The sequence below is a fragment of the Euprymna scolopes genome, chromosome 2 (assembly GCF_053919585.1).
Source record: "Euprymna scolopes isolate OS-2025 chromosome 2, ASM5391958v1, whole genome shotgun sequence".
NCBI lineage: Eukaryota > Metazoa > Mollusca > Cephalopoda > Sepiida > Sepiolidae > Euprymna > Euprymna scolopes.
In genome coordinates, this window is record NC_136483.1 from 34097373 (window position 1) to 34110827 (window position 13455).

At 35.5% G+C, this 13455-nt stretch overlaps 1 protein-coding gene across 4 annotated transcripts in view; it reads right to left on the minus strand.

Moving 5' to 3' along the window:
- LOC145290788 (uncharacterized) overlaps window positions 1-13455 on the minus strand; it is a 387010-nt gene that overhangs the window by 12468 nt on the left and 361087 nt on the right. For 2 of the 4 annotated variants that reach the window (XM_080136514.1, XM_080136513.1), the window contains exon 6: window positions 571-726. The exons of the other annotated variants lie outside the window; for them this stretch is intronic. In XM_080136514.1, the coding sequence (XP_079992640.1) occupies window positions 571-726 (156 nt within the window). The remainder of the gene's footprint in view (window positions 1-570; window positions 727-13455) is intronic. 4 annotated transcript variants of the gene reach the window in all.

The following is a 13455-nucleotide window of genomic DNA, read 5'->3' on the forward strand; positions in this document are numbered from 1 at the left end:
TAAATACTGGACTCTTAAAAATAAAGAAATAATTCTTAAATTCTACAAAAGACTCTTTTTCAAAAAGATATTTTTTTAAACTACTTGTTTTATTAAAATTTGCAAATATACTTTACATTTCAATTTGACATAAAAACAAAATCGCTAAATAATATGCAGCTCTAGTTTCCAATATGCAGCATTTATTTATGTGGACTCTTCAAAACGTGTCCTTGATGACTAGAGGACTTTCATCATCTGACTTTAAAGTAGTGAGGAACATTTGAAAATTCCTGCATAGAAAGGATACTTAAACCTATTTTTTCTTCTCTGGAACCCTCCAATAAGCACATTGTTGTTGATCAGACATGGAAATAGAGATTTTTTGCTTTCAATCAATGAAAGTAACAAATAAAGAATTTGACAAATACTTAAGAAATATTAAAATAAGAGAAGGTTAGAGTTTTATCAAGCTGAACCAATTAAAAATACAAAGTAACCATAGTAATCGAATAATAGTTTGAAAAAGCACACACACACACACAAAAAAAAAAAAAAAAAAAAATCAAAAACAAGGTAGCTTATACCAACCAACAGAAGATTCAATTCTTGAGCTTGCATGGTCAGAGGAAGAACCTATAACACTGACTGGACGCTGCTGTCCCCCTCCGGTAACTCCACGGGAGGATGCATTAGCAAGGCGATTACCAACTATGGATCCATGGACCGAGCTGCGATGGCGGACGTCTGTAAACATCCAGCAGCAAAGGAAATGGTTAAGAACAAAAATTTTTTAAAATATAATAATTAGGTTTTTTAAATGATGAACTCTAAAGAGATGCAAAGGTTTAATCGCTTGGTCAGCCATGCAGAAAGCCAGCAGCTAAAATGCATCCAACACTTCTGATCAATGAGTTAGTATTTGGGCTGCATTCAGGGGAGGTAAGTCTGTCCAAAATTGAGTAAGGCAAAACAAAGAAGCAGAAACAGCAAGACCTTTCAAAAATGTGTGTGTGGAGGGGGGTAAGAAGATGTAAAGAATGACAAATGAGATTAGAAAGAAAAAGATGCCATTATGAAATTTAGAAAATTTTTCGACTTTTCACACACAGATATACTAAGAACACTTCTACACTCAATGACAGACTCTTTCGAAGCTTATATTGATACCATACAACATTGGTTAATTCTGACTGGCTAATGGTACTGTACAATGTTGGTTAGTTCAGCACAAATGGCATGCAGATTAGTTGCCAGAACCATCTACTGATTAGTTGATTAACTCACTCTAAATTTAAAATCAGCAAAGAATAACTAATTTTTTAAAAATAGTTTATAAATAATTTTATAAGTTTGCTTTTATTTAAAATAAATTTATTTCATTATTCCCTTTTTAAGCATAAGTGCTTATCCACAAGGATTTTTCAAATTTATTAAAAAATATTTTTGCTTTCTTTGTTTATAGAAAGGCATTTCCGAGGTGACATATTCGACTCGAATGAGGCAGAGACAAAAATTGTTCACATTCCCTCAATAAGATAAATAATAATTGTTGTTTGTTAATCAACTTAAATCCTATTAGAACCAATCGAAAAATTGTAATATAATTAGAGCAAAAATATTTTAAATGAAATCGAAGAAAAAAAAAAAAGAATAAACTTCATGTGTGAAAGATTCAGAGTTTTAGCCGAATGAACATGTATTACATTTCCCCTTCCCCCTCAAAGGAGGAGGTAATGTATGGGAAAATATATCATGATGAATGAAAACATATGCTAACCCTAATCCACCCAAAGGAGGAGATAATGCTTGGGAAGATGGTTTCACAACAAAATAGATACATCGACCCTTCAAAAGAGGATATGGTAACCCCTAGGAGGATTCTATAATCCAAAAACAAATATCATCTCCTCTCTCCGCAAAGAAAAAAAAAAGTAATGCCTGAAAAGATGATCACATGACAAGAGAACAGATACTTCACTATTACCCACCCTTAAAAGATAGGAATGCTAGTAAATTTTCTGCTTCAGATACAGAAGCAATGATATTGTTTTCGTTTTAGAAAGATGCTAAATCTATTAATAATAGAAGACTAATACAGTTTCCAAATTCACCTGTCCATTTGGAAATTGCATCTTCATAAATAACAATCAACTCAAAATATCCGTCTATCATATCCATATGCTTACGTGTCATTCATCAGATCAAAGTGCATTAATAGTGTTCACGAGAACTACAATAGCATTAGACAACTTCTAATAAACAATAATAACAAAAAAAAATGGGGGGGGGGGCTATTATCCTGAGGATAATAGTTCACAAATAAAATATATAAATTACTCATCTCCAAAAAAATTCCAATAATTAAATAAACTGCTATATATTGCGTATATTAATTAAATAAACAATAGTAAAATTCTTGCAAGAAATTTAGATCCAATTAAAAACTCTTTCAACGAAATCTATTAAAATAAAATGTTTGTGTGTTTCCACATCTACAACTTCCTTAAGCAGCTACAAACCAGAAGTCTGATTTACAAAGTGATGTATCATCTTAAGATGGAGTACTATTGCCACATGTGAGAAGGAACTGCTAAGAGTATCATTTCTTGTGTTGACAGGGTTCAGAACTAGCTTCGAAATCTAATAGGCAAAGCCCTTTTCTCTACTCTACTTCTTTCTCACAGAAGAGACATAGCGATTTTATTTCTACTCTATCATTATTTTCATGAGCTTCTATCTATGGTTCCGCCATGTAAAACATTCGCAGCAAGCACTTGTCTAGCTACAACAATTGCTAACAATTTCCCTTATCTATCTGTGCCGAGAACCAAACAAATTCCATGATCAAAGTTTCTTTCCTATAACTGTCGAACACAATACTGTAGGGCTGCTTCCCCACTGACTATAATATGCCTGTTTTCAAGTCTAATGTGAACAAGTTCCTGTTGAGCCGTGCTCGTAAACAAACATTACCCAAGTTACATCATTGCCAATAATCACTAGCCACATACTCATTAACCTTTATCCTTGAGTGGCCTTTGGGCCTTGATAAGTGGTACCCCCCCCCCCACTAGTACAAGAAAATAAAATAGTGGAGACATTTGTATTGATTAGGGTTCAATATATGGAATAATCATGTTAACACACTGTTTCACTTTAGATAACTCAAGTTAATCAATATTGAGTCCAGTCAGTATTAGATAGGTACCATTTGGGAATACCAAGCGCTGTATGTAGGAGGATATCAACACGTGTCTGCAAGAACTACAAAAACCTAACGGCGTCATCTTCTGAGGGCGATATACAAGCGCTTGGAGACTGCTTGTGAATTTAATATTCCCATGAAACTTCCTCTTTGGATGGAAGCCAGTTCAACCCGTCTAGGGTGAGTGCTGCTTCAGCACAGGTCAATATTTAGGTCAAGTCAAAGAAGAACATGCAGTGTAATTTGATCAGTTCTTTTCAAGTCAGGAGAACCAACTTCAGGGAATCCAAAGTGAAAGTAACAAACACCAAATACGTTTATTGTTTGGTGTTGTAACCCCCCCCCCCCCCGTTTTCCAAATGTTCTTTCTTTGAAATTCCCCCGATTGAGTACTGTGGTCAGTACAATTTGCTTAATGTCTGAATGCGATACACTGTTAGAAATAATTAATAGAGATCTTATATGTACAAAAAATGATACCAATATGTTATATGCCTTGATCACACTATAACAGTTTTTTTTTTTTTTTTTTTTTTTTTAAATCAAATCAAGCATAGAATGAGTAAACAATGCCATAAACAAATATAATGAGCAAAAATAAATTGATTCTAATTGATTAAGAATATATTGATTTTATCTGATTCAGTTCATGGCTATGGATATCTAAATATAGAAAAATATTATATATATATATTTTTAATTGCATTTTTACCCCAAACAAAGCACAGTGCCACTTTGATGTAAGGAGCTACTATCTGGGACATCATTTTCAGGGATACTATGTAAGAAGTTAAGCAGCAAGATGTCTATTCACATTACACTTTAACATGTCAGTACAGTCAGGGAAGCAGGAACCCAGAAGAGAATTCCAAAGTAGCAATCCGAGGGAAGAAACTATTTGAATAGAAGGCTTTCTGGCATCTGTATGTAGGGGTGGGATTTTGCTGCTTGTCAGGTTTGTCGGGGGTGCAAGAGATTGTAGTTTGTCAGAGCATCTACCATTAAAATACCTGTAAAACAAGCAGAGGGATGCAACATTTCGTCAATGGGACAGAGGTTGAAGCCTAGCAGACAGTTCGGGACCTATTAGGTTGGCGACTCTCTTTTGAACCCTGCCCAGGAGTAAGAGACTAGTAACAAATGCGACAACAATACTCCACACATAGGCGAGTGTTAGCCTTGTAGAAGTACAGGATACTCTCAGACGTAAGTAACTTTCTAGCACAGTAAGAGAGAGCACACTTTCTTTGCAGCAGCCTCAGCAATGCCCTCAACATATCTGTTCCAACTCATGTTCCCTGTGAACATTAAACCGAAGAATTTTAACAAAGTACTTTCAGATAATGTATCATTAGCCATGGGAATTATTGCTTGAAAAGGTTTCTTGTAATTATTAAAGGAAATTAAATATAAAATATATAGTAATAAATATATAATATGTAGTAAATATACTAGCAAGGAGACCCAACGTTGCCCAAGACTTGTATTGTCATCGAAATCGGTGAAATCACCCATTTTTCAATGAAAATTGATTGCCTGCTCTAGTCTGGGGCCAATTGTGGTGCCCCAGGAAGAAGCTTTACATGCCTCCCCACTTAGTGACTTAGTCCACAATATATTGTAGTCTACATTGCACTGTAGAGAACCTGCTGCTGATTTTATAAAATTATTTTTATATGTAACAGCCTGAATTAAAGTTTAAAATGCAAAAGTCTAGTATCCTGGTTTAATTATACGCTAAACAAAAACATTGATTTTGAATGCACCCTGATCATATCAAAGAACCTACTGTTGATTTTATATTGCGGATCATTCTGCTTGTGCAGTGATAAAACTTCTAAAATGCACTTGTGATGTTAGGCTGTAAAGGGTGCAAACTTAGGTCAAAATAGAACGGTTCTTTCTTTAATTGGATTTTTTTTGATTAAAGATTTTTTATGCTTTTCAGAGGCATTCAGATAAAAAAAATCTATCTAATTACATTCACAGACATATAAAGTACATTTGTATGAAATTTCCCAAAAAAATTCAGCCCAGCCATTTTGAAGTCCATAAGGAATGAACTCACGCAAAGTGCCTGGTAAGTAGAGATGGTAAATATTTTTTTGTTTTGTTTAGCAGCATTTTAACCTTGCTGGTGATTTTATGACAAAAATATTTTTCAGTGATTTTAAAAGAATCTGAGATTAAATGTGCTTCGTGGTTTGGATAGGAATTTTGCAGTATTTTGCAATCTTGAAGTTGGTAGCTTCATAGAAATATGTGGGTTGTTATGTTTGTAACTATTTCTATTAAATTTTGTTATATATACCAGCTCCTCTTCTTTAGTGAATGTTATATATAGTAAATAGAGAGGAATAATATGAGTAATCTTTTTTAATACCAAAACAATATTTATGGTAAACAATTTATTCTATATGATCAACTGAACAAAAGTTGCTATTTTACCCAAAGCTGGGTTGAAATTGAAGGTTCATACCTTTCCAAACAGTATGAACATGTAAATAACCATGTCTGATAGAATTTGAACTAAGCATAGCCGATTCCATAGTTCTAAAGCTGAGATTCAAATCGCAACTTAACAATTAGCAGATTATGAATGGACAGAATTCTTGACATGAATCAGAAAAGTCGATGAGAATCTTTAGTTGCAAATTGACTTTCATCTGCATCGAATATCGATTTTAAATTAATCAATAAATTGTAACTTCTTTTTTCTTTTTTTTCTATTAATGTTTGCTCAGAGATGACAGGAGTGTTGCATATCAGTGTAGAGAAAGTTATGTTGAAATTTTAAAACCGAAAAGTAAAAATATTAAGGGAAATGCTTTGATTTGCAATTCAAGGGAAGTAAGCGAGCAAACCTTAACCTTTTTAAAATGGAAGAAAAAAAAAATGGACGTTTTTTTTTTTATGTAGTTTATAAAGGGAGGTATTATCGATGGCATTTGAATATTCATTTAAATATCATCAACTCCTTTATAATTAACAAAATAAAATAAAACGAACACTCAAGAACACCAACAACTAGCAATCAATGAAAACATTATTTACTAATATTAAAAAATAGTTTTATTTAACACAGTGTTTTGGGTTGTTTTTTTTTTTTTTGTGGTGTGGAGTATTATGAGTAACTCTTTTGCCTGGTAATCCATTTCGAAATTAGGAGGATTGATGTTCATTAATATGGAATGAAAAATTTAAATTATTTTATTAAGAAAAGGCTTAGAAATGTTTTGATGTAGACAACATATAAAACCATATGTCTGGATAAAAGAGAAAGATTTAGAGAAAGGCATTCATTGCAACTTGCAAAAATAGAAATTCCTTGGTAAGGTATTTTATCCATTGGCGTGAATCACTTCAGCATGTGTATTTCCTGGTAAATAATTTTTACATCTCACGATCGAGTTTGGACTGGTTTCTCACTAAAACTGATTTAATTTTTTCTGCATGCTGCATTTATAATTGAAATTGCAACACTTAGTCTGTTTACTGTACCCATGCACGAAAAGACAAAAATTAGTCCCCGCAGAATTTACATGACTGAGACGAAACACGCAGTGAACATTCCACCGTCTGTGTTTTTACATACTTGCCTGACGAGAAATAGGTCAATTTGGAAGTTAATTTCCTCAAGTCCCCAATTGACTTCCAAATTAGCCTATTTCTGGGTAGGTTTTTATTTCTTTTCCTCAAGTCCGTCCTTATCGCTTCCTCCCATGCTTTCCTTGGCATTCCTTTGAACTAAACCTCCAGAGAATATTGTTACGGCCACTTTCAACAAGGATTGGGCCCTAACAGAATTTATAATATATGCATAAAGCAATGTTTCAGCCTCTGCTGTTGAACAGTATATAACTAAGCTTACTCTATATGTCCATTCATTTAGCATAATGTAGAATTTAAAGTCTCTTCTTTCCCATGTTAATTAATGATGACCTAGGGGTTGAATACCAGCCTACAAAAATAAAAGATGACTTTACAACTAAATTTGAATCATTCTACCCGCAGTAATTTTCATTTGCTATATTGAAGATTGGGTAGTGTCTGTAGGTAAAAAATAAATATTTAAATAAAATAATATATATATATATATATATATATATATATATATATATATATATATATATATATATATATAATTGAATATCAATTCAAAAGAAAAAAATTGAATTTTCTGAAAGATCCAATAATTTCACTGCATCTGTTATTTTTTTAAATAACTCTTAAAGCTTCCACAATGGCCAGTACTGTAATCCAAAAAAGGTACAACAAATGATTATTTCCTGCTTCATCATTGAGATGAAGAGGCTTGATATGCCTCAAGGACACCAGCTGATCACCGCTTGCTATACAAGCGATAGGAGAAACAAGGATGCAAATTGTATCAATGCATTACCTTATGGTTAACAGGATGTCGACTATGGCTGACCAGCTTTCAAGAAACATACTCAAGTGCAAGTCTTGGAAATGTAAGAAACAACGTGCATTCGCTTGGTACCCATCAATTAGGTATGGCTAATTTGTCTGGTCATGTAATGCTCAATAGAATCAGACCCAATATGCAGACATTAAACCAGGCCTGATGCAAACTTTTCCCACCTATCAAGATCAATTTAACTTTTCTTCCAACTTATACTACTTAAAATGCTTATAATGTAAATGATCGCCAACTGAGAGTTCCTTATATAATGACTGCTTTGAGAGATGGATTTATATATATATATATAAGTCACTTTGTGTGGGAGTTCCTTCCTCATAGGTTCCGAAACGGTTGAACCTTTCTTTTGTAACTTTCACACAAGGGTAATTTATATTTCTGGCAGTGTTCTTAGATATATTTTGTACAGAAATTAATCCAATAAGTATCAAAAATCGAAAATATCCTAAAAAAATTCTTTCTTTCTTACAGATAACAAAGAATTTTTACAGGGTAATATTTTATGTTACACCAGCAAGGGAGGTAATAAAATCTCAACAAATTTCTTCTTAACAAAAACAAAAAAAAAAACAGAATTAATGGCATCTGGAAATATAGCTCATTGGTAGAACATTCAACTACAGATCGAATGATCCCCTATTCAAACCTAAGTGTACCTCACCATTTTATTATTTTTTTTAATTACTTTTCATTCTAACTTTCATGCATGTTTGTATTAGCTGCTACAAGTTAAAAATCTTTTAATGGATACAAAGGACTTCTTGGACTCTTTAAAAATACAAAACGAAAACATTTGGCATCTTGTCATTTTTAAAATTTCCTTACTATTTCACCCACAATTGTTATGTCAATATTTGTAAAACACAGACAAGTATAAAAGCTTATAATCGTAGCTTGCTGATGGTAATTGATAATATATGCTCATACGATTTTTCAACTTTCAAAATATTCTTTCCTGTGTTATGGGATATAATCGTTTTTTATTTATAGAAACATTAGTTACATATATTTTAGCTCCAACTTTATTCAGTACAGCTTTTTAAAGCCACCTATAATATAAATCTCACCTGTCTGTTTAAATGTATGTATGTATATTTGTATGTCTACCTAAAACTTTCGACAGAGGCGACGGATTTTCACGAGATCGGTATCATTTTGAAGCTCGACTCTTTGGACGACAAATATTGAAAAATTAGCTAAAAACATTAATTCCATCACTCAACTGGGCACTTTTCTACAAGGAGGTGGGGGGAGTCGCTTTTTACGCCGATATTTTCAAAAGTAATCCCCTCTTTTCGACTGACTAGCTTTAATTTAAACCTTCACCACTTCCGGTTTGGCGATGGACGCAATGGCAAAGACATCACATTTTTTTTTTCACATTCTTTTCCTCATTCGCAGTACGGATTCAAGCCTGCCTATTACCACTTTTTTTTTTTTTTTTTTTTTTTTTTTTTTTGGTTCAACACACACCTCCGAACACCCGGGCACCCAGGCTAGTATTAACTAAACTGAGAAGAATATATAAATTACATTCTTGCATCTCATTTTAGTTGGAGAGGAAAATGGTGGAAAGGCAAGGTATGTATCCACTTCCATATACATGTGCATTTGTACATATATACATTCATGCATATATGTACATATGTAGGGAAACGTGTGACTTACCTAACTAGCACGTGTGCATAATTCAACGGGTCGGTCGTGGAATGAAATGAATGAAGAAGAAAGAAACAAAAATGGCTGCCTTATCTCTTTATATGCCTGCAATGCGACCACCCGATATGCAAATGAGATGCTTCTGGTTGGAGATAAAAGAGGGTTGATTTTTTAGAGGAACGTTCATTTTGAAGTTCGATTTCGAAGAAATAAGTTGAATTAGCAGAAGTTCGTTTGGAGTTGAGAGAAGGTGTGTTACGTATACAGAAGTTTGGAAGTTGGAAGTTTGGACAAAAGTGTTAACCTTACCCAGGAAATTATTGGTGTGACGGGCAGAAGAAATAACACTCAAGCTATTGAATTATAAGCTATTTCGGCTCTCAGTGTGCGGTGACTCGAAAGGCAGAAAATGGACAGATTCGACTTTCACTTGATACCTGAGTTTGATGGATCTACCACTGGATCGTCTGTCGTCGAATGGGTGGAAAAGGCTGAGAAGATCTGTACACTGCAGAATTAAAGAACCAGCCACAGTCATTCCTCTGAGGTTAACCGGAGGGGCCTATGCAGTCTACCAGCAACTCGGGGATGAACCAGACTGGGATACAATCAAACACAGCCTGTATACAGCGTTTGGTACAGATCCGTTTGTTGCATGGCAACAGTTCACGAGCTGGCGACTTCACCCCAAGGAAACGGTTGACGTGTACCTAGCCGACCTACGAAAGTTGTCGGTACCATTTGGTGGGGTCAACGATAAGATATTAAGATGTGCCTTTTTAGTAGGCTTACCTGAGGCGGTCAGCAAACTGTTGCGGGCATCGTCACGAATTGATGAATTGACAACACACGAGTTATTAGCCCGAGCTTGAAACATCTGTAATGAACAGGAACCAATTGCAGCAGCAACTAGTATTCAACATGCAACAGTCGAACCGCATGGAGGCAATGTAGATTCTCTCCCAGGTAGTAATAAGCGTGTAGGCCCAGTGTGCTATAAATGTGGGGAGGCCAATCATTTTTCTAAGGATTGCCGGAGTGATAGTTGTGTATATCCACAAGCACAGAGAACAGTACAATGCTATCGCTGCAATAAGTATGGGCACATATCTCGCAACTGTTCGGGAAACGACGTTGGGGGCAAGGTACTATCGCCACTCTTGCCAACCAATAAACACAGGATTACCGGTCATTGGCGTTAAAATTGACGATGTGCAGTGTTCAGCACTCATAGACACGGGGTGTTCCCAGTCTATAGTTAGTGCACATTACTGTCAGATGTGGCGGGAGCAACCAGTCGGTATTATGACAATCAATGGTTTATCCCGAGCATGTTGTGGTGAAAGGACAGTCACGATCTGTACTGAGAAGGGTGACACAGCCAAAGTTGATGTTCTGGTGATGCAAGAAAAACCCCTTGGCTATGACATGTTGATTGATGGTGTACTACGTCATGTAAAAGAATATCCACCCCTGTTATACCTCTTCTGATTCTGAGTATAATGAGGAAGATCACATACAGTTCAGGGATGATCCTGATTGCCTACTGCCCTTACAGGTGAGTGTAGAAACACTACCTGCAGAACCAGATGAGGGAATGATGGAACATACTGGTGGCAATAGTGATGAGAACGATGGACATGAGGAAGTAATACCACCAGTTCCTCATTGAAGTACCCGAGAAAGACGAATACTGCTCACCCGCCGTGATTGTGAAACACCGTCTATAGCACCACGAGAGGGGATGATGGGACATACTGAGGAAGATGGAACCGAGGAAGTGATGCCTCCGATTCTTCGAAGGAGTACCCAACAAAGACAGATACTGCCCCCTTGCCCTGATTGTGAAACACCGCATAGGGAACCACAAGAGGGGATAATGGAACAGACTGGTGGTAATAACGGTGGTAATGAGGAAGATGGCAATGAGGAAGTGCTGCCCCTGATTCTTCGAAGAAGTACCCGACAAAGATGACTGCCCCCCCTCCCTGCCCTGCGTGTGATCATGAGATCAGGGGGGTGTGTAGGGAAAAGTGTGACTTACCTAACTAGCACGTGTGCATAATTCAACGGGTCGGTCGTGGAATGAAATGAATGAAGAAAAAACAAACAAAAATGGCTGCCTTATCTCTTTATATGCCTGCAATGTGACCACCCGATATGCAAATGAGATGTTCCTGGTTGGAGATAAAAGAGGGTTGATTTTTTAGAGGGACGTTCATTTTGAAGTTGGATTTCGAAGAAATAAGTTGAATTAGCAGAAGTTCGTTTGGAGTTGAGAGAAGGTGTGTTACATATACGGAAGTTGGAAGTTTGGACAACAGTGTCAACCTTACCCAGGAAATTATTGGTGTGACGGGCGGAAGAAATAACACTCAAGTTATTGAATTATACATATTCATACTCACACCCACTCTCATTCGTATTTCTTTCGGGTGAAAGAGTTTTTATCTTTATGGCCCATCTTCAAGTATTTCTTCATCTCAGTTGGCCTTTCTGACGTTCCATCTCTTTAATATTTTGGACACAACTATCACAAATAGAATTACAGGTGGGAATGTATGTATGTATGCATAATTGTACGGATGCAAATGTATGTAGATGTAAACTGATGTGTGAGTATTTAGATAAGTAACTGTGCCTGAATGGATATATACCTCAACTCCTCCTGTTGTGTTCGGAGAAATGGTTTGTCAGAATAATGGAATATTCGAGTAATAAGTAGACAAGCTCATTGTAAGTTATATAAAATTTATTCACGGTAGAAATATTAACTATTTACAGAAAGATATGTATGTGCTAGCCCAGCCGCCATATTGTTCATCTTTGTTTTCTTCATACTTTCCAGTCTTTTTTTTAGAATCTATAAAGGGCGATAACTTACTTCCTGTATAGAGTTAATTCCCCTTTTGATTGCTATAATCCCAATAATCCCTTCAAACTCCAAACCAAAATAATATCATTTATCGATTCTTCTTAGTTTAGTTAATATGGCCTGAAAAAGCTGGACTTGGAATAAAGTCATAGCTGAAACACACACATGTAGTAAATAAAATTATATTCTAATACAATACTCTTTGTTATTCAGCAATATCTTATTAACACTGAAGTTTCATTGGATATAAACATCTATAAAATGACAACCCTACAAGTACTATATATTAATTGAGGGTCACTGCATATAAAGATCTGGAGGTTACTCTAGAATAAAGGTTAATGAATGCTAGGCAGATGGTGAAACAACGTGATGATCAGTAATGGTGGAATTTGGGTACGGTCTGATTATTTATGAAGACTGTTCAACAAAAACTTATTCACATTAGAGTTGAAAACAAACATTTTATAGTCAGCTGAGAAGCAGCCCCATGGTATTGTGTTCCACAGACTGATATTTCTATGAAAGAAACTTTGCTCATAGAATTTTCGTTTACAAGAGTCGTTCTAAACCTAATGCATCCTATTTTTTTTAACAAAAACAAAGTTGAAGAACTACAAAGATGGGTGTGGTACCATTAAAATGAGCAACCGTTTTGTGCTCCAGAATTTATTTATCTGTATAGTCACCACTATTCTTAATGCACTTTTGCCAGTGATGGGGTGGTAGCTGTGCGCTTTGTCACTCACATCTGTTGCCACTCTAAAATCGAGAAACCCATCTAAATGTGCTGACGTCAACTGCATCAGCTTCGTAAACGCTCAACAGGCGATGGTGAATGTTGATCAGTTCAATCTTTTTCTGCATAGAGGAATTTGATGAAACATTTCTGCTTCTGATGTACGTTCATGACAGGGGTTGTTTTTTTTAGAGTCTAACACCATCAATACCTGCAACAAAGAGATGAAACTTTCAGGTTATGGATGCATAACTTCAGTCATAACAATGTAATTTCCTATCTCCTCTGATCTATTTCGGTGGAATTATTAAATAGAAAACATTAGTTTCGGAATACACCTCATAGCTTTAGGCATAGATAGCTAGTGAGGGAAATTGTTAACAGTTGTTGTAGCTAGACAAGTCCATATATTGAAGCTTAGTCAAGCACCTACCATGAAAGTAACGACAAAACAGAGATGGATTTGCAATGTCTCTTGTGAGAAAGAGGAAGTAGGGAGGCAAAAAGGTCCTTGCTCACTAGATTTTGAAGACTGTTTTGTGCCCTGTTAT